This window comes from Choloepus didactylus, chromosome Y (genome assembly GCF_015220235.1).
Source record: "Choloepus didactylus isolate mChoDid1 chromosome Y, mChoDid1.pri, whole genome shotgun sequence".
Classification (NCBI taxonomy): Eukaryota; Metazoa; Chordata; class Mammalia; order Pilosa; family Megalonychidae; genus Choloepus; species Choloepus didactylus.
Window position 1 is genome coordinate 32,873,299 of NC_051335.1, and position 20,316 is coordinate 32,893,614.

Genomic DNA, 20,316 nt, shown 5'->3' on the forward strand with positions numbered 1-20,316 from the left:
CTTCCTGGTTTCCGCTTTTCTCTTCTCCCTCCCGCCTCCGGGTCGGCCTGCTCCGGCCTTTGGCCGTGCGGGGTCACCTCCTGCCCCCCCCCGCCCCACCCCCAACGCAGAACCGGATCCCCATCGCAGGCCCGGGTCCCTCTTTAAGACCAGGGAGCTTGCCTCTCCTTCCCGCCCTGCCCTTTTGAGGATCGGAGTGGAATGGCCCGCCTGCTCGGGCCTCGGGCGCGCCAAATCTGCCAGGGTTCGCCAGTCACAGGGATCCAGCAAAGGGGCTACTCCTGGGAGAGAAGGCTGGGCGCCAGGGCTGGAGAAGTATTGAGGGCAAGAGAGAGGACGCGGCGGTTGTCCAGGAGGAAATGGAGAACAGGCCGGCACCGTCCCAGCCTTCGGAGGTTCTCCCCTCCCCGACTGGTCCCGGGCTGACCGAGGGTTAAGGGGAAATCAGGAGGCGGGACAAAGCAACTCGGCAGCCCCCTCCATCGATCCGCCCCTCAATCTCGCTTGCCCAGGCAGGGTCTTTCATCCCATGCCGCTCCTCTGAGACCCCTCCATCGACCCGGCACTACATGGGGTAGGTCCCTTGAGCCTCCACGCCTATGCTGAACGTCTAGGACTGGGTGGGGGAGAGAAGGCGTGGGGTCTGTCACTATTAAGGACCCGACAGTAGTGAGCTCGGTTTCTGGAAATTGCTGCCCACAGCACCCATGGAATCCCCAGGGCTGAAGAGGTGTCTCAGGACTCCTGGCCTTGGACTCCCCATGTCACAGCTCAGATGCGCGGCCGCAGTGCGGCTTCCCTCAACAGTCCCCTTTCTAAGCTCTGCTGTGGAGCGGCAGGTGCTGCAGCCCCCACCCCCTTGGGCCTCATTCGCGCTCTGGAACCCTGAAGAGGGGGGAGGGAGCAGCGGGACTCCAGCGGTGAGCGCTGGCCGACAAATACCTTGAGATCTTGGTGGAGAGGCAAACGGGACGCCGGGAGTCGAGAGGAGGCGGGGAGCCGAGAAGATGCAGAGCTCGGCGGCAGCGCTGAGTGCGGGAAGGGGGAGGGGCGGGGGCTCCCTCCTAGCCCGGGAGGTCTAGGGACTTGGGGATGTAAGGCGAGAGCAGGGGTCAATTCCGCCGAGGTCGGGACGTACCACGGAGCCCAGTGGCAGGGGTGGGGCAAGGGACGTGGTCACCGAGGGCCCCCGTCCCCCTTCTCAAAGGCCTATGGCTGGGGCTGCAGGGACAACTGGGACTGGGCTCGCCCTAGGGGAAGGAGGTGTGTTAAATCCGCCCGCTCCCCATACCCTCCTTCAGAGGGAGTGGATGATAGAGGGGAGGTTGGGGTTGGAGCAGCGGCGAGAGGGCCTGTCCCTTACACCCTCCCCCCCCACCGCCACTGGACTTGGTCGCGCCGGAAGTGTAACACTTTCTCTTTGTCAGAGGAGCACCGCTGTTTCCTGGGCTGTAGCTCCGGTTGCTGCGGCGCCCGTGGCAGCCCTGGCGACGCCGGAGCGATGGCAGCGACCGACATAGCTCGCCAGGTGGTGAGTGCAGGGCTTGGGTGCAGCTCCGGGGCTGGGGGCCTGGGAAAGGCGGAGGAGACCCGACTGCCGCCAACGCCGCCGGGTGGAGGGCAGTGGGCAGCATCCAGGAGCCGACACACGGCGGGACTTTTGTTCCTAGGGTCAGCAGCGCAGTCAAGCCTGTCCCCGAGAACGGTGGTGGTAGGTGGGTGGGGAAGGCGAAGGCGGGAGTGGGGTGGGGGAAGTTGGCAAAGACGGCGGGCCAGCGGCTGGACTAGTATTCCCTTAGTAGCTGCACTAGGCGCCGCCGCCTCCCTCGCTGCAGCTGCGGCCCCGCTTCTCGGGCGTTGCCTAATGAATGGCCTCACGGGCAGCCAAGCCCTCCAGGTCCCTGACACCCTGGCCTTGCTTCCTCAGACCGCCTGGCCACTTCTCTGCGCACAGCTGCCCGTCCGGACCTCTCAGGGAGAGGGACACCCGGCTGGGGTTAGCCTGGGGCGAGAGGCGGTAAGTGGTGTGGGGGGCGGGGAGGTGACTGGTTGGGGTAGGGTTTCTTCATATGCATTACATATGTGACTGCGTCTGTGTGCTTGTATCTGTGTGTATGTGCGCGTCTGTGTGCATGCGCGCGCTCTCGCGCCTTCCTGGGCGGGCGGCGGCGCCCGTGTTCTGTCTGTGACCCTAGACGAGTCTGCCTGTTTCTCTGAGTGTGCATTTGTGTGTGTCCATGTGTCGGACGCCTCTCTCTCTGCTGGTGCTGTGTGTCCCTGGGTCCTGTTGGTGCATCTCTGTGGGGTGCATTTCGCTGGCCTGTAGGTGGCTGACTGTGTATTTTGGCATGTTTCTGTGCACCTGACCCGGGTTTTGCGGGCCTTCTGGGGGCCTGTCTCCGGTGCGTGTTCAGTGTAACTGGGCTTGTGAACCAAAACCTGTGCAGCTGGCCTCTTTCTATGGGGACGCAGGAAAATAAGTGCGAGACTTGCAAAAACGGTTCCGTCTCTGTTTTTGTTGGCAATCAACTCTGGGAAACATAAATCTTCTTTTAAAGAACTGAAGTTTTCCAACCCGGGATGTGCAGAGAAGTCATATTGAAGTAACCTGAGGTTCCATGTTTGTTTTTTTAGACCAGAAGTTCGGTTGCAAAGGGAAAGGATGAATGCATTTGGGGGAACAGTCTTTCAATTCATCCACGGTTGCTGGGATTTTAAGATGTGCACAATTATCAGCACCCTGAGGTGAGGGAGGAGAGTGAGATAGAGATAATTAAATCTTGTGGCTGGTTTATTTAGGTAAATAGTCTATCTAATTCAATTCCGGTGCAATACGTATATTTATATATTTTTTCCATAGCCTCTAGGTATTTGGGGTCATTGAAATTGATTTGTTTTCAAAATCTGGGACTGTTTTCTTTATGGGATATGTATGAATTTATTCCACCTTCTTGCCTAGAAGGGCAGGATTATTGATTCAGAACCTCCCCACCCCAGGGAGCCCTCAGTTCAGAGCACTTTATGCAGTCCTGATGTGGAAGGTCCAGGAGTAGATTGTAGAGAATGCTCTTTTTTAATGCAATTTTACTGCAGTGTATTCATATACCATACAAACCATCCGAAGGATACGATCACTTTCTCACAGTATTATCATATACTTGTTCATACATCCCCATGATTAATTTTATAACATTTTCATTACTCCAAAAAAGAAATTAAAATATAAAAGCAAACCCAAAGCCTCCCATTCCCCATATCTCCCCCCCCCCATTATTGACCCATAGTATTGGTGTTGTACCTTTGTTTCTGTCATTGAAAGAATGTTAAAATATTTCTCTGAACTATAGTCCATAGTTTGCAACAGGCACATTTTTTCTCATATACTCCTCTGTTATTAACTCCCTGCAATAGTGTCGTACATTTGTTCAAGCTCAGGAAAGAACTTTTTATATTTGCACAGTTACCTACAAACATTGTCCCACCACAAGATTCACTGTGCTAAACATTCCTGCGGGTAGCTGAGCTTGTACCTCGGCTTGCCAGGCCTGGGCCAGGGGACCTGATATCACCCCCTGGGGAGGGTAGTAGGTACGGGCGTGAGTGCCCTCTGCAGCCCCCCCGAGCCTGGGGAGCGAGGTCGGGGCAGCTCCCTTTTCCTCACCCAAAATGCCACTGGCAGGGGAGGCTTGCCGGAGGAAACCGCCTTTCTCCCAACCGCCCTTTCCTCACTTCCCTATCTTGCCCACACACTCCCTTGTGCCAAGGCCACTCCTGCCACCGCCAGCGCGCATGCACCGTGGCCAGAACAACCCCCGCCCGCTGCAACGGCTCCTGCGTCCTCTCAGAACCAATCCTAGCCCCTCTCCCTTCAATATTGCCATTTTAGGCTACTTCACCCCCTTTCCAGCCCTGCCCTTCTTACCAGCCTATATAACCTGTGATCACCCCTGAATAAAGCCTCTTTGGCGCATACTCCTACTGGATGAAGAGTGTCTTGTCCTTATCGCCGCCCTCCACACCTTGCACGCCTCTCGCCGAGGACCCGGCCACGTCCTCCGCCTCGCCCTCGCCTCCGGGAAAGAGCCCCCGCCGCCGGTACCCTTTAAGCAGCCCCGAGAGCTGAGGGCTCGGCTACCGGCCGCCACTCCCCCTAGAAGCAGTAACCCCGACCGCAACTGGTGCACCGTGTGAGGGACGTCTCCACACAACAGTTTGGCAGGTCGCTCGCTCGCCCGGACGCCTCTCCAGCTTCCCGTTTCCTCGCCTGCAAGGTAAGGGCCGCCTCTCCTTCGCCGCTTCCGGAGCCGTGGGAGGTTCCTTGCTCCGAAGCCGCTCCTCCCTTCCCCCACGCTCTCTTCATCCAGTAGGAACTCCTCCCTTCCCCCACGCTCTCTTCGTCCTCTTGTATGCGCACTTCTATGACCCCCGTTCCTCCTAACGCTCTCCCTCTTCCCCTCCATTACTTTGCTGTAGTTCTTTGTATCTTTCTTTCCTCATTTGGCACCGTGTGCCTCTTTACAACCGCCCCCCCTGACTGCTCCTGTTGCCAAAGGACACTACTTTCTGCTCTCGCCGTCTCCTTCGGCCTTGCGGCCACAGTTTATCTCATTCTCTCTGCTCGGTAAACAAACCCCCCTCCTCTCCCCTCAGCTATGGGTAATCGTATATCTACATGTCAGGCACCTCAAGTTCGTGCTCTAGCGGGTCTCCTAGACACGCATCGCTGTAAAGTGTCTGTCCGGCAGCTGCAGATATACTGGGATCTCCTGCTGCCCTTTAACCCATGGCTCACCACTTGCCATCTTTGGGACCCTGTTACTTATGATCGCCTTATTGATCGAGTCACCAACGCCATGGAACAGGAGAGCAAGCGCTTCCCTCCCGGCTTGCTCCCCACCCTGATAACCATCCGCTCCTGCCTTCAAGGCTCCCTCCCCCCTGATCGAGGCCCCGTTAAATCCAAAGAGGCCCTATCAACCCAGCCAACAGATTCAGATAGCGATACTAATTCAAATCATGACTCGGACACGGAGTCCTTAGTCGAGCAGATTAACAACGCGCTCGAGGTGACTCCCAAAAAGCAAAATAACACTGCGCCACGCCAAGATAGCGAACTTCCTCCTTCTTCTTCCATCAAGGGGAGGAAATGCTCCGGCGATGACATCAGCCCTAAGCTGGGCCGGAAACCGCATATGCTTTACCCGCCCTTCCACAGGGCGGAGCTAGTCCACCATCTTGTGCCTTGAACCCCACCCTTTCACAGGGCGGGGCTGGTCCGCCATCTTGTGTCTTAGCCACGCCCACCGCGCCACCATCTTGCGACGCTTGGGGCCTCCCATTTCCGCCTCTCCCTTCGGCGAGCTCCCCCTCGGAGCCGCTACCGGCAGCTGCCGCCGCTCCTCCCACCCTGCCAACTAACAACCCCTGGCTGCCTTCTGCACCTCAAGGCAACCCTTGGGGCAACGCTCCCCCTACCCCCACTCCCGCGCCAAGCCCTCTACAAGCGCGTCCTCCTTTCTCTCGTGCCTTTCACTGCTTTCCTCTTAACCTTGCCCCTACCCCACAGAGGCCGCATGACTGGTATCCCATTGACTTAGATACTATCAGTCAGCTTCGCAGGGCCGTCAAGGAGGACGGGTTAGGTAGCCCATATGCTTCCCAAATACTGCAGGATCTCGCCATGAACTATTGCCTCCCCCAAGACTGGGCCTCGCTTGCCAGTTCAATTTTTAACCCCGGTCAGTTTGTTGACTGGCGTGCTCACTTCCAGGCAGAAGCAGCTAAGCAAAGTGAGCAAGATGCAGCCCTTGGAGTCTATCATCCCCCCCGAAGCCTATTTGGGCACTGGAGCGTTTCTAAATGCGTCTGCTTATATTAATGCCCCTGCTGCCTTCTGGACTGTCCTCAGAGGCATCGCCTTACGCGCGTTTGCCAACTGCTCTGCCCGTCGACCTGACAATTTTACCAAGCTCCTCCAGGAGCCAAACGAACCTTTCGCCACCTTTGTTTCCAGGGTTGAAGAAGCCTGTGCTAGAAAAGTTACCAACCCTCAAGCCCAGCTAGCTCTCACCCGGGAACTCATTCTAGAAGGGGCTAACCCCCCCTGTAAGCAAGCCATTCTCCCTTTGCGGGAAAAAACACTTAATGACTGGGTTCTCGCCTGCAGCGCCTTTGACCCAGCTGCCGCGTCCCTAGCCCAAGCTGTCTCTGGTGCTGTCACTGCTGCCTTAGCCGCCACCACCGGTTGCTTTAAGTGCGGGCAGAGCGGTCATTTTGCCCGGGAGTGCCCCAATGCGGAGGTCAAACGCCCGCCTCACATGCAGCGCAATGGGCGCCCCCCTTCCACTCCATGTCCGCGCTGCCAACGTGGTTATCACTGGGCGCGCGATTGCAAAAACAGCCACAGAGACCTTAACGAGAAAGATTTAAAAAAATTCTGCTATCCCTGGTGCCCTGGCGGTAGTCAACACCAAAGCACTGAACAGGCTTTAAACTCCAAGCGGGGCAAGCCTCAGCCCCGCCCCTAAGAGGCAGCATGCCGGCCGGTTCCAATAAAACTAATCAATGCTCCGACAATAAAACGCTTCTCTGGACAGTCCCCATCACTCCAGAAAAACCTACTCGTAAGTTAAGAATAGAAGGGCAATGGTACACAGGCACGCTCGATTCAGGGGCAGAAATCTCTTGCATGCCCGCTCAGTATGCCACCATGTGCATGGTTCTTGATGGTCCCTCGGTAGTGGGAGCCACCGGTACCTCTACTTCTCTTCAAGCCATGAAACCCATTAAGTGGGAAGATGAAGAGGGCCACTCAGGCACCTTCCGCCCGTTATTTCTGCACACCATAGACCAAATTTTATGGGGCCGTGATATCCTTGCCGCTTTTGGGGCAGTGCTTACCGCGCAGCCCCCCCAATAATGTGCGCCACTGCTCGTTTAACACCTCCAACGCCCGTTCCTCTGCAGTGGGATACTGAGGAACCTATATGGGTGGAGCAGTGGCCCCTTCCCACGCATAAATTGGTAGTACTCCAAGCCCTCGTACAAGAACAATTGGACGCTGGCCACATAGAGCCTTCTACTAGTCCTTATAATTCGCCAGTGTTTGTTATTCATAAAAAGGCCACAGGGAAATTTAGGCTCCTCAATGATCTGCGGGAAATCAATAAGCATATTCTTCCCATGGGTTCCCCACAGCCTGGCCTCCCCCATCCGGTGGCCATCCCGGCCCAATATCATGTAGCCACTATTGACATCAAAGACTGTTTCTTTTCCATCCCGCTACATGAGCAAGACCGCCCGCGCTTTGCCTTTACAGTTCCCGTCCCCAATCACGCTGGCGCGGCTAGTAGGTATCAATGGAAAGTCCTCCCTCAAGGGATGCGTAACAGTCCGGCCATCTGCCAAATGTATGTTAATCACGCAGTGGCCCCCCTGCGAAAGCGGGCCATGCTCATCCATTACATGGATGACATCTTGGTGGCCTCTGAGGACGCCGAGGCACTTCCTCTACTCCTTAAAGACCTCACCACTAATTTAGCTGACCTCGGCCTTACGATTCAACCCGATAAAGTTCAAATTGTGCCACCATTAGCCTTCTTAGGATTTAGTATTGATAAAACCATTGCTCCGTCCGCTCCTCAGCTGGACATACCGGACCGGGTCACTATCACTGAGCTTCAACAGCTCTGCGGTCAGATCAATTGGCTCCGCTCTGCGTTGCCGATCACCACAGCACAGCTACAACCACTCTTTACGCTGTTGAGTGTCCCTGAAGCCCCGCCGCTAGCAGTCTCCCGGCGCATTAAGCTTACCCAAGAGGCAAAGGAAGCCATTGCCGCAATTAACAAGGCACTCGTTGCCTGCTGTCTCAACAGATTCAACACCAAGGAGGGCAATCTTATAGCACTCATCCTCCCTACGCCCGGCACACCTATGGGCTGCCTGTGGCAGGAAGGCCCTCTACTTTGGGCGCATCCCGCTAAAAGTCGACTTAGGAAGATTTGCCCTACAGTGCGGCTCTGGATCAGCCTAGCTTCAGATCTAGTTACCTTGGCCGTTCATGTATTCGGAGAGCCGCCAGAAAAAATTGTTTGGCCCCTAGACACAGGCCAAACCCGCCTGCTTATACGTGACAACCCGGACATGCAAATCCTTTTAGAAGGATTTCAAGGGGAATTCAGCTGTCACTATCCCAGCCATCGGCTGTTACAGGGACTCGCCAAGCTTCCCTTCCGCAGCCCCTTCCATCCTTTCCCCTCCTCTGCACCCATCCCGGGTGCCAACACTGTCTTTACTGACGCCTCCAAAACCCGTTTCGCCTTCCTCTCTTATTCACAGGACCATCCAGAACCCTGCCTATTCAGTTATGTCAACCTTCATTCAGTCCAAGTGGGGGAAATTCTGGCAGTGTCATACGCACTAAACGCCCACTGCAACCACCCAGTAAACATTTTCACAGACAGCCTCTACACGTATCAGGTCTGCCGAGTCCTCGCGTTTTCCACCTTTTTCCCCGGAAACTCGGCCATTGATAAAGCGCTTTCTAACCTCAGAAGCATCCTGGAGCATCGACAGGATCCTTGGTTCATTAGCCACATTCGTAGTCACTCAAGCCTTCCGGGGCCCCTGGCTAATGGCAATAGTATAGTAGACCAAGCAGTCTCAACTCAAAATACCCAAGCTATGCTAACCCACACGGCAGCCCCTCCGGGGGATGCTATTAACCAGGCCAAGTTATTGCATTCCAGGTTTCACTTTTCGGCTACGTCGTTACATCATCTATGTGGCCTCCCCTTAGATACCTGTAAACATCTTGTCCGCAATTGTGCAACTTGTGCGCCCTTTGCGCCACTGGGCCCCTTACAACCTCAAGGAGTCAACCCACGAGGCTTAAAACCAAATTCTAGATGGCAAATGGATGTAACTCATGTTCCGTCCTTTGGGCGCCTCAAGTATGTACATGTAATGATTGACACCTTCTCAGCCATGTGTTATGCAGTCCCCCTTGCCGGGGAAACGGCCAAACACTGTATCAAGGCCCTGAGACAGGGAATTCTCTTCATGGGAATTCCCTGGGACCTAAAAACGGACAATGGGCCTGCCTATCGCAGTGCCTCCTTTGCGGCCTTCCTTCAGTTATATAACATCACCCATCATTTCGGCATCCCTTATAATCCTCAGGGGCAAGCCATTGTAGAAGCAATCCATCGCCGCTTAAAAATACAAATTGAAAAAGAAAGGGCAATGCTCCCCCAGGCGACTCCAGGGGACCTTGTTATAGCAGCCCTTATTCACCTTAATCTACTCACATTCAATAAGGAAGGGCTTTCGCCCCTACATAAACATTGGGGGCCCTCATATAGGCCCACCCAGGCCCCGATGGTTTACTGGAAGGACCCGGAGAATAATACCTGGAAAGGTCCCTCCCCACTTCTCGCCCAGGGGCGCGGGTTTGCTTGTGTTTTTCCAGATGATGCAGCACAACCAATATGGATCCCAGGAAGGGCAATCCGGCCCGCCACCAGCAACCACGCGTCCAACGAGACGGGAACGCCGTCGTCTCCGCAGCCTGGTGCACCAGATGACAACAGTATACCTGGGCCTGGACCCCAGTCCGAGCAGAGCGCAGCAGCGGCGAGAAATTAGAAAAATTATACGCCTCTATAAACAGGCGAAAACCAATGTCATACACCCTCTCAACCCTCACCCAAGCATAACCTCCCTTCTAATGGTCATGTTAGTTCTTGCCTCTTCTACCCAGGGCGATCCCCACCAACCTTGGAAGTGGACTCTTGCGCGTTGGAAAGACTCCACAGTAATTTTTTCCAACACCACAGTGGGATCTCCCTCCTTCGTCTTTTATGCCATTGATCTGTTTGTCCCTCCTAATCCAAAACCTCCTGGTTATCCAGGCAGCCTAAAAATTCAAGATTATTATGTTCAGGATTATTATATGTGTCCAGCTTCAAATCCTGGAAAATCATATTGTAAATCCCCAAAGGACTATTACTGCCCGTACTGGGGGTGTGAAACATTAGCCACTGGCTGGAAACCTTCTGTCCCTGACAAATTTCTAAACCTCGCAGTAATCCCGTATACTTGCCAAAATTCAGGCTATCGCTATTTCAACAGGTACTTTTGTCCTAAAAGATTAATGCTCACCATACAAAACCCTGCCGATACGTCTTGGCTCCTAGGTAAAACTTGGGGCTTCCGAATTTGGCTATCGGGGTTCGATCGGGGAACCCTTATAATCATAAGAAAGGAGGCTTTAAACCAACCAAAGAAAAATACTGTTATAAAAAAGCCCTTTAACATTGGTCCCAATAAAGTCATTAACCCCCTTTTTCCACAGCTCTCCAGCCGCACCTTAGTTCCAACTAAATGCACTTCAACTACATCTCAAACCCCACCACCCCAGCTTCCTCTGCCCCCTTCTCGTTATTCCTCTCCCCTCCTTAGCCTCATCCAAGCCGCCTTTGCCTCAGTGAACTCCTCCAACCCCAATTTTACCTCCTCCTGCTGGCTCTGCCTCTCCACCTCTTCCTCACTGTACGAGCCCGTTGCCTCCAACCTCTCCTTTTCAGAAAGCACAGAAGACAGCCCCTTGGAATGCAATTGGAATACCTCTGCCGTCCCCCTGACCTTTCATTCAGTCTCCTATACGGGAAAGTGCGTCCGCCCTCGCTCCAGTAACTCTCCCGACCTCACTGCCTGTGCCAGCTACTCATCTCCCAGCAGCTCGGCAAAATTTCTCATTCCTCATAACTCCTCCCAATGGCTCTGCTCCTCTACAGGACTTACCCCCTGTCTCAGCACGAGTATCATCAGTGAATATAAAGAAACTTGCCTCCTAATTGTCCTTATCCCTAGGGTCTTATACCACAGCGAAGAAGACTTCTTCCTCCGTCTGGAAAGAACTGCAGCTCCTGCCCTTCTACAAAAGCGAGAGCCCATCACCGTCCTCACAATTGCCTCCCTCCTAGGTCTTGCCGGCACTGGCACCGGAATCGCTGCACTAGCCAGTCAAGGCTCCGCCCTAACTCACCTCAGGGCGGCTGTTGACGAGGACATTCGTCACTTACAAAACGCTATTTACCATCTAAAAAATTCTGTCAATTCCCTCTCTGAGGTCGTGCTCCAAAACCGCCGAGGTCTTGACCTTCTCCTCCTCAAAGAAGGAGGCCTCTGCGCTGCCCTAGGAGAAGAGTGCTGTGTATATGCCAATTCCACAGGTCTCGTCGAGGACAGCCTGAAAAGGGTCCGAGAGGGACTGGAAAAGCGTAAAAGAGATCGTGAAGCCACCAATTATTGGTCCAGTTTTTTCACTCCCATCCTCCCATACATCCTTCCTTTTCTTGGCCCCCTATTAATAATTATTCTAGCTCTCATCTTAGGACCCTGCCTCATCCGCAAAATTGTCCAGCTTGTAAGAAAACAAACGGATGCCATTTTTTCCTCGTTCGTGCAAATCCAGTATCAACGACTCGCCACCTCTGACGCTCCCCACTCCAAGATGACAGCCAACCCTCCGCGACCTCAACGCCACCGGTCAACCCGCCCACCGCGAGGCCCTTCTCAATCACCTGAACATCGCTCTCGCCTCGAGTTCCAGCTTCTCTGAACCCCTGAACTTTAAACCCCTCACCTTCGCCCAGCCCGCTGCAGCGAAGCCATTGTCAAGCGCCCGGGCACCACACCAACACTGAGCTCCAGCCTCACCGAGCCACCGTCAACCCCTTTTTTTCCCTTCCCTGACCTCCCCCTCCCCTCACCCTTAGCGGGCCTCTCCGGTAAAGCCTCTTCCTCTAATTAGTAAAGAAAGGGGAATTGCGGGTAGCTGAGCTTGTACCTCGGCTTGCCAGGCCTGGGCCAGGGGACCTGATATCACCCCCTGGGGAGGGTAGTAGGTACGGGCGTGAGTGCCCTCTGCAGCCCCCCCGAGCCTGGGGAGCGAGGTCGGGGCAGCTCCCTTTTCCTCACCCAAAATGCCACTGGCAGGGGAGGCTTGCCGGAGGAAACCGCCTTTCTCCCAACCGCCCTTTCCTCACTTCCCTATCTTGCCCACACACTCCCTTGTGCCAAGGCCACTCCTGCCACCGCCAGCACGCATGCACCGTCGCCAGAACAACCCCCGCCCGCTGCAACGGCTCCTGCGTCCTCTCAGAACCAATCCTAGCCCCTCTCCCTTCAATATTGCCATTTTAGGCTACTTCACCCCCTTTCCAGCCCTGCCCTTCTTACCAGCCTATATAACCTGTGATCACCCCTGAATAAAGCCTCTTTGGCGCATACTCCTACTGGATGAAGAGTGTCTTGTCCTTATCGCCGCCCTCCACACCTTGCACGCCTCTCGCCGAGGACTCGGCCACGTCCTCCGCCTCGCCCTCGCCTCCGGGAAAGAGCCCCCGCCGCCGGTACCCTTTAAGCAGCCCCGAGAGCTGAGGGCTTGGCTACCGGCCGCCACTCCCCCTAGAAGCAGTAACCCCGACCGCACATTCCCAAGACAATGTTCTTTAATAATGGAATTTGAGAGAATCCCCATGCCACACACACACACTCCAAGGCTGGCACTCTAATATTTATTGTATTTATTGCTTTGGTGTTTTGAGGGATCCCAGAGTGCTTTTCTGCTCCTACTTACCTGTATTTTAGAGATGGCATAGTTTAAGTAGAGGAATTAGTCTCTAAGATTACACTTGCTACGTCCTTAGTGGACAAAAGTGACACAAATGATTTTTCTTGTCAGCTAATGAATTTGCATCGACCAGTCCATAATCTCTCCGTGACCCCTTGCCTGGAGTAGGGTTGTGGGGCAGGTGTTGCAAAGGGAAACATTCCAGAAGGTTGTGTTTTACCTCAGGCACAACTCAGACAATCTGGAGAGCCCCTTTGTTCTGCAGATATTGGGGGGGTGGAGGTTAGGGCCACATGGTTTGCTTTTCTTGGTTCCAGGTTGGTCTGGCTGGACTTGACATATTGTATGATAAAGAGTATAATTGTATGCCAGATTTTGAAGCTGAAAGAGCAACCCAAGCGCTTGAGGCCTTGTTATCATGATAAGTGGGTTTCTGGAAAAACTAAGTCACTCTCCATGCACCCCCTCCCTCAGCCTGTGAAGCTCTTGTTTATCTGCCATTTGTCTCTGCTCTCCTTTGTGTCAGCAAGAGGTTGTAATTCACCAGGAAAAGATGGAATTGACTCAAGAGACCTTGGATGGCTGTTTCCTACTTGATTCTTCCAAGGAACACGTATCCAGAGTTGGAGAAGACCAGAGAATAAACCCAAGTGTTCCTAGCTTAGGAGTTCTTTTTAATGAACTCAGACAACTGGCATGTATCCAAGTAGTGCCCAGGGTTGGCCTGGGGCAACAGCCCCTGTGTAAATGGTTACCAGCAGGGAGAGGATTGCTGCTGCATTCTGGTCTTGCTATTAAATGGCAGTTACCCTTTGATTCCCCCTCGAAGCACCTTACCACCTCTCCCACTAAAAGTAATACACTCCAAAGCAGGGAAAACAAGACATTTTTCAAAACAAAAAGTCGGTGAAATTACAATGCCTCCCAAATGCACATGAAGTTTGCAGTCTGGTGGTGGAGGCAGACACAAATCACTATGTAATTATAATTGTGATAAGTGCTACAAAAGAATTACTGCCTGCTAAGAGAACTCATTATGAGGGGACCTAATCCAGCAGTGGATGGGAGCGTTGGGTGTCAAGAAAGACTTTCTGAGGGCTTCAAATAGGAAAGGGATATGAATAAAGATGGTTGGGACCTCATTTCTGCTACTGTGTTGGGAACATTTCATTTGCTAATTCACTGCTTTTATTTTCATTCATTCCTTCAGCATATACTTATTGGGCACTGACTCTGCCAGGCCCTGTGCCAGGTGTTGGGGATATAGTGGTGGCCAAGGCATACAGGAACTCTGTCCTCCCAGAGCTTCCAGATGAGAGGCAGGAATGAGCCCTGTTTCCTCTTCCCAGCCTAAATCCTGGAAATATGATTCCTAGCAGTGTTCTTATTACAGAATCTGCATTACAGAAGAACGGTTTTGTCTGTGTAGTATAATGAGATTTTGATCTGCAGTCATGTGCATCGTATTTACTTTGTGGAGCCTCTGCTGTACATTTTCTGTTAATTGCTGGCTTTGTTACCCAGTATGGCCCCTCCCTTTGCATGGTGTCATGGAGCAGACCCCTTGCATTAGCCTGAGCAAAACTAATTAGCAAGATAAGTCCCCTGTAAAGAGGTATTCCAAAACTAAATAGGACTGATTTCTGGACTTGCCTGGGTTTCCAGATTCTGAGAGCCATGGTTTAATATTAGCATGAACAACTGAGAAGGGCTTTTAGTTGCATGTACATTAAAACCACAGAGAGAGAGAGAAACCATAGATAAATGTAACATGTTTCTTTCAACTATCTCAGAATGCTTCCAACTGTATGATTTCATTTCCCCCAGGAGCTTCCTGGACAAGTATTATTTTGCTCCTCATTTTATGGGTGCAGTAAGACCAAGATACCAAGTGACTTATTCCAAAATGTTATTGCTGGTCAATGGATGAAACAATGAAACACCTACCAGACGACAGATGACACAGATTAATTAAAAAAAAAAAACTTGACATTTTCATGATGTTTCTAAGAAATAAAATCCTGCCGTGCTCTCTCTTTCCCCACTTCTCTCTGCACTACTCCATCCCAGCACACTTATAGGGGTTAGAGAAAAGGAAACTTGGGTGCTTTGGGATTCTCAGATGTTAAAAAGATTCTCAGTTAAATACAGGATAGCAGAGTCATGGGTTTTGTAGGTTTTCTTTTTTTTTTTTCCCCGTATTGCTTTAAATAAAAATCTTGGAGCCACCAGCCATGTAATGATGGATTATTTTAAGTAACAACGGGAGGGGGTGGGCAGAATAAATTGGAAACACAGACCCTTCCTCCTCAGATTGGCAGGAGGAGGCTTCTGCTGTTGGGATTTGAAACTGTGGGTTTCTCTGCTGCCTGCACAGAAGAAGGAGTCCACATGCTCAGGACGGTGAGAAATAATGTAATAATTTTCTTCAGTGTCTTCTCATTAGAGGCAGCCATCTGCTGAATTATGCAGCGTGCTCTCAGCTGGCCCTGGAGTTGGGTCATCTATTCTACTCACTTAAAGGTGACTGGGGGAAAGCTTTGCTGGCCTTCTCGGGGCCAGGACTACAGGCTCAGGTTTCTCCTGCTGGGGCCCTCTCTGACCCTTAATGAACGCCCTTGGGTAACAAGAGCAGAACTTTGCTTTCACAGTCCTGATGAGGTGTGAGGTGGTGTTCAGTTTCCTTCCTCAGCAGAGGCCCCCAGCTCTGAACACTGGCCCTGAGGCAGGAACTGTTTTGTTTTTTTTTTCTTTTTTTTTTTCAGATCCCCGTTAAACAGGACCAGATGGAGGCAGAGGTAAATTCAGGCTCCCCAGAGGGCAGTTGTACATTTACCCAGAGGCCTCTGGGTAAATCTCCTTTTTTTTTTTTTTAACAGACTGGAGATAATAATGGCCAGACCACCTAGAATACTCTGCTTAAATAGACTGGATTGTGGGGACTATATCTGGCTTTCTGGGAAAATTAACCCACTCTGAGCAGGGGTCATCCCTGGCCTGAGGTGGAAATGATTTACTTAGAATCCGGCTTGTTAGGTGAGGATGGCTTATGTTAGCCCTGGGGCTCTTGAGTGGAGGTGAGACCCTCTGGCCAGACTGATGTTGGGGCAGAGTCAGAATAGGGGGAAATGAGAGAGTGAATGGAGAGAAGGAATGAAGGAACCCCTCATGACATCTGTTTCCTTCCATGGGCCAGAGCCACCTTGGCGAGCCCACAGGTTTTCAAGTGGTATTCCTTGACATTTCTCCCTCCTTGACGCTTCTCCCTCTGACTCAAATCAAGCCACAACCCTGATGTCCCAGAATTTTAGCAGCATAAAGAAATATATCTGCCACTTGAGTCAGGTTTTTCATTGGAGAATGGCAATCTGCTTGTCAGGAGTCTGGGTCTTAGCACCACTCTGCCAATAAATCACTGTGTGCTTTGGGACAAGTCACTTCCTCTCTCTGAGTCTCTGTTTCCCCTTTTGTAAAATGAGCGGATTGTATTAGGTGATCCTTAAGGGCGTTTCCAGCTCTAAGATTGTAAGTTTCTTATGTTTCCTTGCTTTCCAGCCTAATTTCTTTTAGGTCTTTGCCTGCTTCTGCTTCCGAGTGAGGTGGCAGAATTTAACTCCACCCCTTCCCTGTTTAGACTGTGTGGGGAGAGAGTTGTAGAGAAGGCAAGTCTATGCTTTTACCTCAGCAGGGTCTCTGTAAGTGGAATAGAAACAACTCTTCAGATATTGTATGTGATGTAGGTGTAGATAGCCAATGTGTTCTTGTAAAGATACCTGACAGCTGAATTTTTGTCTATTGAATCCCCTTTTAAATGCACTAGGACAGCTGGCTATTCAATGGAATCCTGCTGTGAATACTTTTATACAATGAAAAGCCCCTCTGGAATTTATCTTGTGTATCAAAATCCAGACTTTCATCTGTTGGATTTGCCAAAAATGGACCTTGCCCCTGTATGTTAAGGATGGTCTCCTCTGTGCTTTCCCAGGGTCCCCTCAGCTGCTCCCCCACTGAAGCCCATTTCTGAGGCCCCTTGGGGTTGCCACCAGCTTTTACAGGCCTTACTTCTCCTTGGAAAGGACCCATGATTTCTGTCTCAGTACAGGACGCTGCAACTAGTCTCAGTTCCTTCTTAGCCTGGCTTAATAAGCACGAGGGAAATCCTGATATTTGATGTGTTTGGCTCATTGGAGGATTTTTCTTTTTAACCTCTGGGAATCTATCAGCGCTTTTGTGGTTCTTATGGCTGATAATACAGCAGCACCCACTCCCTTTACAACACTGAAGGCAGTAGATGAGATTATCATCCACCTCATTGTTTCGTTAAGAATTTTTACTGTGTGTTTTAGGAGATACGATTTGACTTTTGGTTCATATGAATCTGTATAATATTGTCATACTATAATAGGGTTTTGTTGTATTCTTGGTAAAGTAGATATTTTCTCTACAATAAAACCAAATGCCTGAAAGCTGATTGCTCTGATTAACTGAATGTTCTGGTTATCTGTGTGTAAAAGACCTTTTTTTTGTGGTAGTTGAAGATTTTTCCAAAATCGCTGAGGTTACTTTACTGTCTAAGAAAAGATCATAATAGATCATTAAAATAAAATTTTTTTCCTGGTTATAAAAGTAATATATACCTATTGTAGAAAATTTGAGAATCACAGAAAAGCAACATCACCTACAACGTCTCCACCCAAAAGTTACCACTGTCACCATTTTGGTGTATATTCTTTCAATCTTTTAAAAACACATAGATACTTTTCCCCCGTCATTGGGATGATCCTATATATAGAGGTTTGTTTTCCCTTGACTAACAGTATTCAGTGAACGTTTTCCCATATTCTTTTTTTTTAAATCTTCATTTTATTGAGATATATTCATATACCATGCAGTCATACAAAACAAATCGTACTTTCGATTGTTTACAGTACCATTACATAGTTGTACATTCATCACCCAAATCAATCCCTGACACCTTCATTACCACACACACAAAAATAACAAGGATAATAATTAGAGTGAAAAAGAGCAATTGAAGTGAAAAAGAATACTGGGTACCTTTGTCTGTTTGTTTCCTTCCCCTATTTTTCTACTCATCCATCCATAAACTAGACAAAGTGGAGTGTGGTCCTTATGGCTTTCCCAATCCCATTGTCACCCCTCATAAGCTACATTTTTATACAACTGTCTTCGAGATTCATGGGTTCTGGGTTGTAGTTTGATAGTTTCAGGTATCCACCACCAGCTACCCCAATTCTTTAGAACCTAAAAAGGGTTGTCTAAAGTGTGTGTAAGAGTGCCCACCAGAGTGACCTCTCAGCTCCTTTTGGAATCTCTCTGCCACTGAAGCTTATTTCATTTCCTTTCACATCCCCCTTTTGGTCAAGAAGATGTTCTCTGTCCCACGATGCCAGGTCTACATTCCTCCCCGGGAGTCATATTCCACGTTGCCAGGGAGATTCACTTCCCTGGGTGTCTGATCCCACGTAGGGGGGAGGGCAGTGATTTCACCTTTCAAGTTGGCTTAGCTAGAGAGACAGGGCCACATCTGAGCAACAAAGAGGCATTCGGGAGGAGGCTCTTAGGCACAACCATAGGGAGGCCTAGCCTCTCCTTTGCAGCAACCGTCTTCCCAAGGGTAAAACCTGTGGTAGAGGGCTCAGCCCATCAAACCACCAGTCCCCTATGTCTGTGGTCATGTTAGCAACCATGGAGGTGGGGTAGGCGAATACCCCTGCATTCTCCACAGGCCCCTCAAGGGGGCACTGCATCTTTTTTTTTCCTTGTTTTTTTTTTTTTTAACTTTCCCTTCTTTTTTAAATCAACTGTATGAAAAAAAAGTTAAAAAGAAAACAAACATACAATAAAAGAACATTTTAAAGAGACCATAACAAGGGAATAAGAAAAAGACAACTAACCTAAGATAACTGCTTAACTTCCAACATGTTCCTACTTTACCCCAAGAAAGTCACCTAATATAGCAACATTTCTGTGAACTTGCTCCTACTATATCCATCAGAAATTAACAGACCATAGTCATTCCTGGGCATCCCCAGAACGTTAAATGGTTTATCTGTTCTTCTTGGATTATTGTTCCCCCTTCCTTAATTGCTCTCTATTGCTAGTTGCCCTACATTCTACATTATAAGCCATTTGTTTTACATTTTTCAAAGTTCACATTAGTGGTAGCATATAATATTTCTCTTTTTGTGCCTGGCTTATTTCGCTTAGCATTATGTCTTCAAGGTTCATCCATGTTGTCATATGTTTCACGAGATCGTTCCTTCTTACTGCCGCGTAGTATTCCATCGTGTGTATATACCACATTTTATTTATCCACTCATCTGTTGAAGGACATTTGGGTTGTTTCCATCTCTTGGCAATTGTGAATAATGCTGCTATGAACATTGGCGTGCAGATATCTGTTCGTGTCACTGCTTTCCGATCTTCCGGGTATATACCGAGAAGTGCAATCGCTGGGTCGAATGGTAACTCTATATCTAGTTTTCTAAGGAACTGCCAGACTGACTGCCAGAGTGGCTGAAGCATTATACAGTCCCACCAACAGTGAATAAGAGTTCCAATTTCTCCACATCCCCTCCAGCATTTGTAGTTTCCTGTTTGTTTAATGGCAGCCATTCTAACCGGTGTTAGATGGTATCTCATTGTGGTCTTAATTTGCATCTCTCTAATAGCTAGTGAAGCTGAACATTTTTTCATGTGTTTCTTGGCCATTTGTATTTCCTCTTCAGAGAACTGTCTTTTCATATCTTTTGCCCATTTTATAATTGGGCTGTCTGTACTATTGTCATTGAGTTGTAGGATTTCTTTATATATGCAAGATATCAGTCTTTTGTCAGATACATGGTTTCCAAAAATTTTTTCCCATTGAGTTGGCTGCCTCTTTACCTTTTTGAGAAATTCCTTTGAGGTGCAGAAACTTCTAAGCTTGAGGAGTTCCCATTTATCTATTTTCTCTTTTGTTGCTTGTGCTTTGGGTGTAAAGTCTAGGAAGTGGCCGCCTAATACAAGGTCTTGAAGATGTTTTCCTACATTATCTTCTAGGAGTTTTATGGTACTTTCTTTTATATTGAGATCTTTCATCCATTTTGAGTTAATTTTTGTGTAGGGTGTGAGGTAGGGGTCCTCTTTCATTCTTTTGGATAAGGATATCCAACTCTCCCAGCCCCATTTGTTGAATAGACCATTATGACTCAGTTCAGTGACTTTGGGGGCCTTATCAAAGATCTGTCGGCCATAGATCTGAGGGTCTATCTCTGAATTCTCAATTCGATTCCATTGATCTATATGTCTATCTTTGTGCCAGTACCATGCTGTTTTGGCAACTGTGGCTTTATAATAAGCTTCAAAGTCAGGGAGTGTAAGTCCTCCCAGTTCGTTTTTCTCTTTTAGAGTGTCTTTAGCAATTCGAGGCATCTTCCCTTTCCAAATAAATTTGATAACTAGCTTTTCCAAGTCTGCAAAGTAGGTTGTTGGAATTTTGATTGGGATTGCATTGAATCTGTAGATGAGTTTGGGTAGAATTGACATCTTAATGACATTTAGTCTTCCTATCCATGAACATGGAATATTTTTCCATCTTTTAAGGTCCCCTTCTATTTCTTTTAGTAGAGTTATGTAGTTTTCTTTGTATAGGTCTTTTACATCTTTGGTTA

General features: G+C 49.9%; 1 protein-coding gene across 1 annotated transcript in view; it reads left to right on the forward strand.

Moving 5' to 3' along the window:
- Positions 1-1,378: 1,378 nt before the first annotated feature.
- Positions 1,379-20,316, forward strand: part of SEPTIN6 (septin 6) — a 101,028-nt gene continuing 82,090 nt past the window's right edge. Inside the window, 1 exon segment of the mRNA XM_037822724.1 lies at positions 1,379-1,531. Within this exon segment, the coding sequence (XP_037678652.1) occupies positions 1,502-1,531 (30 nt within the window). The 5' untranslated portion in view covers positions 1,379-1,501.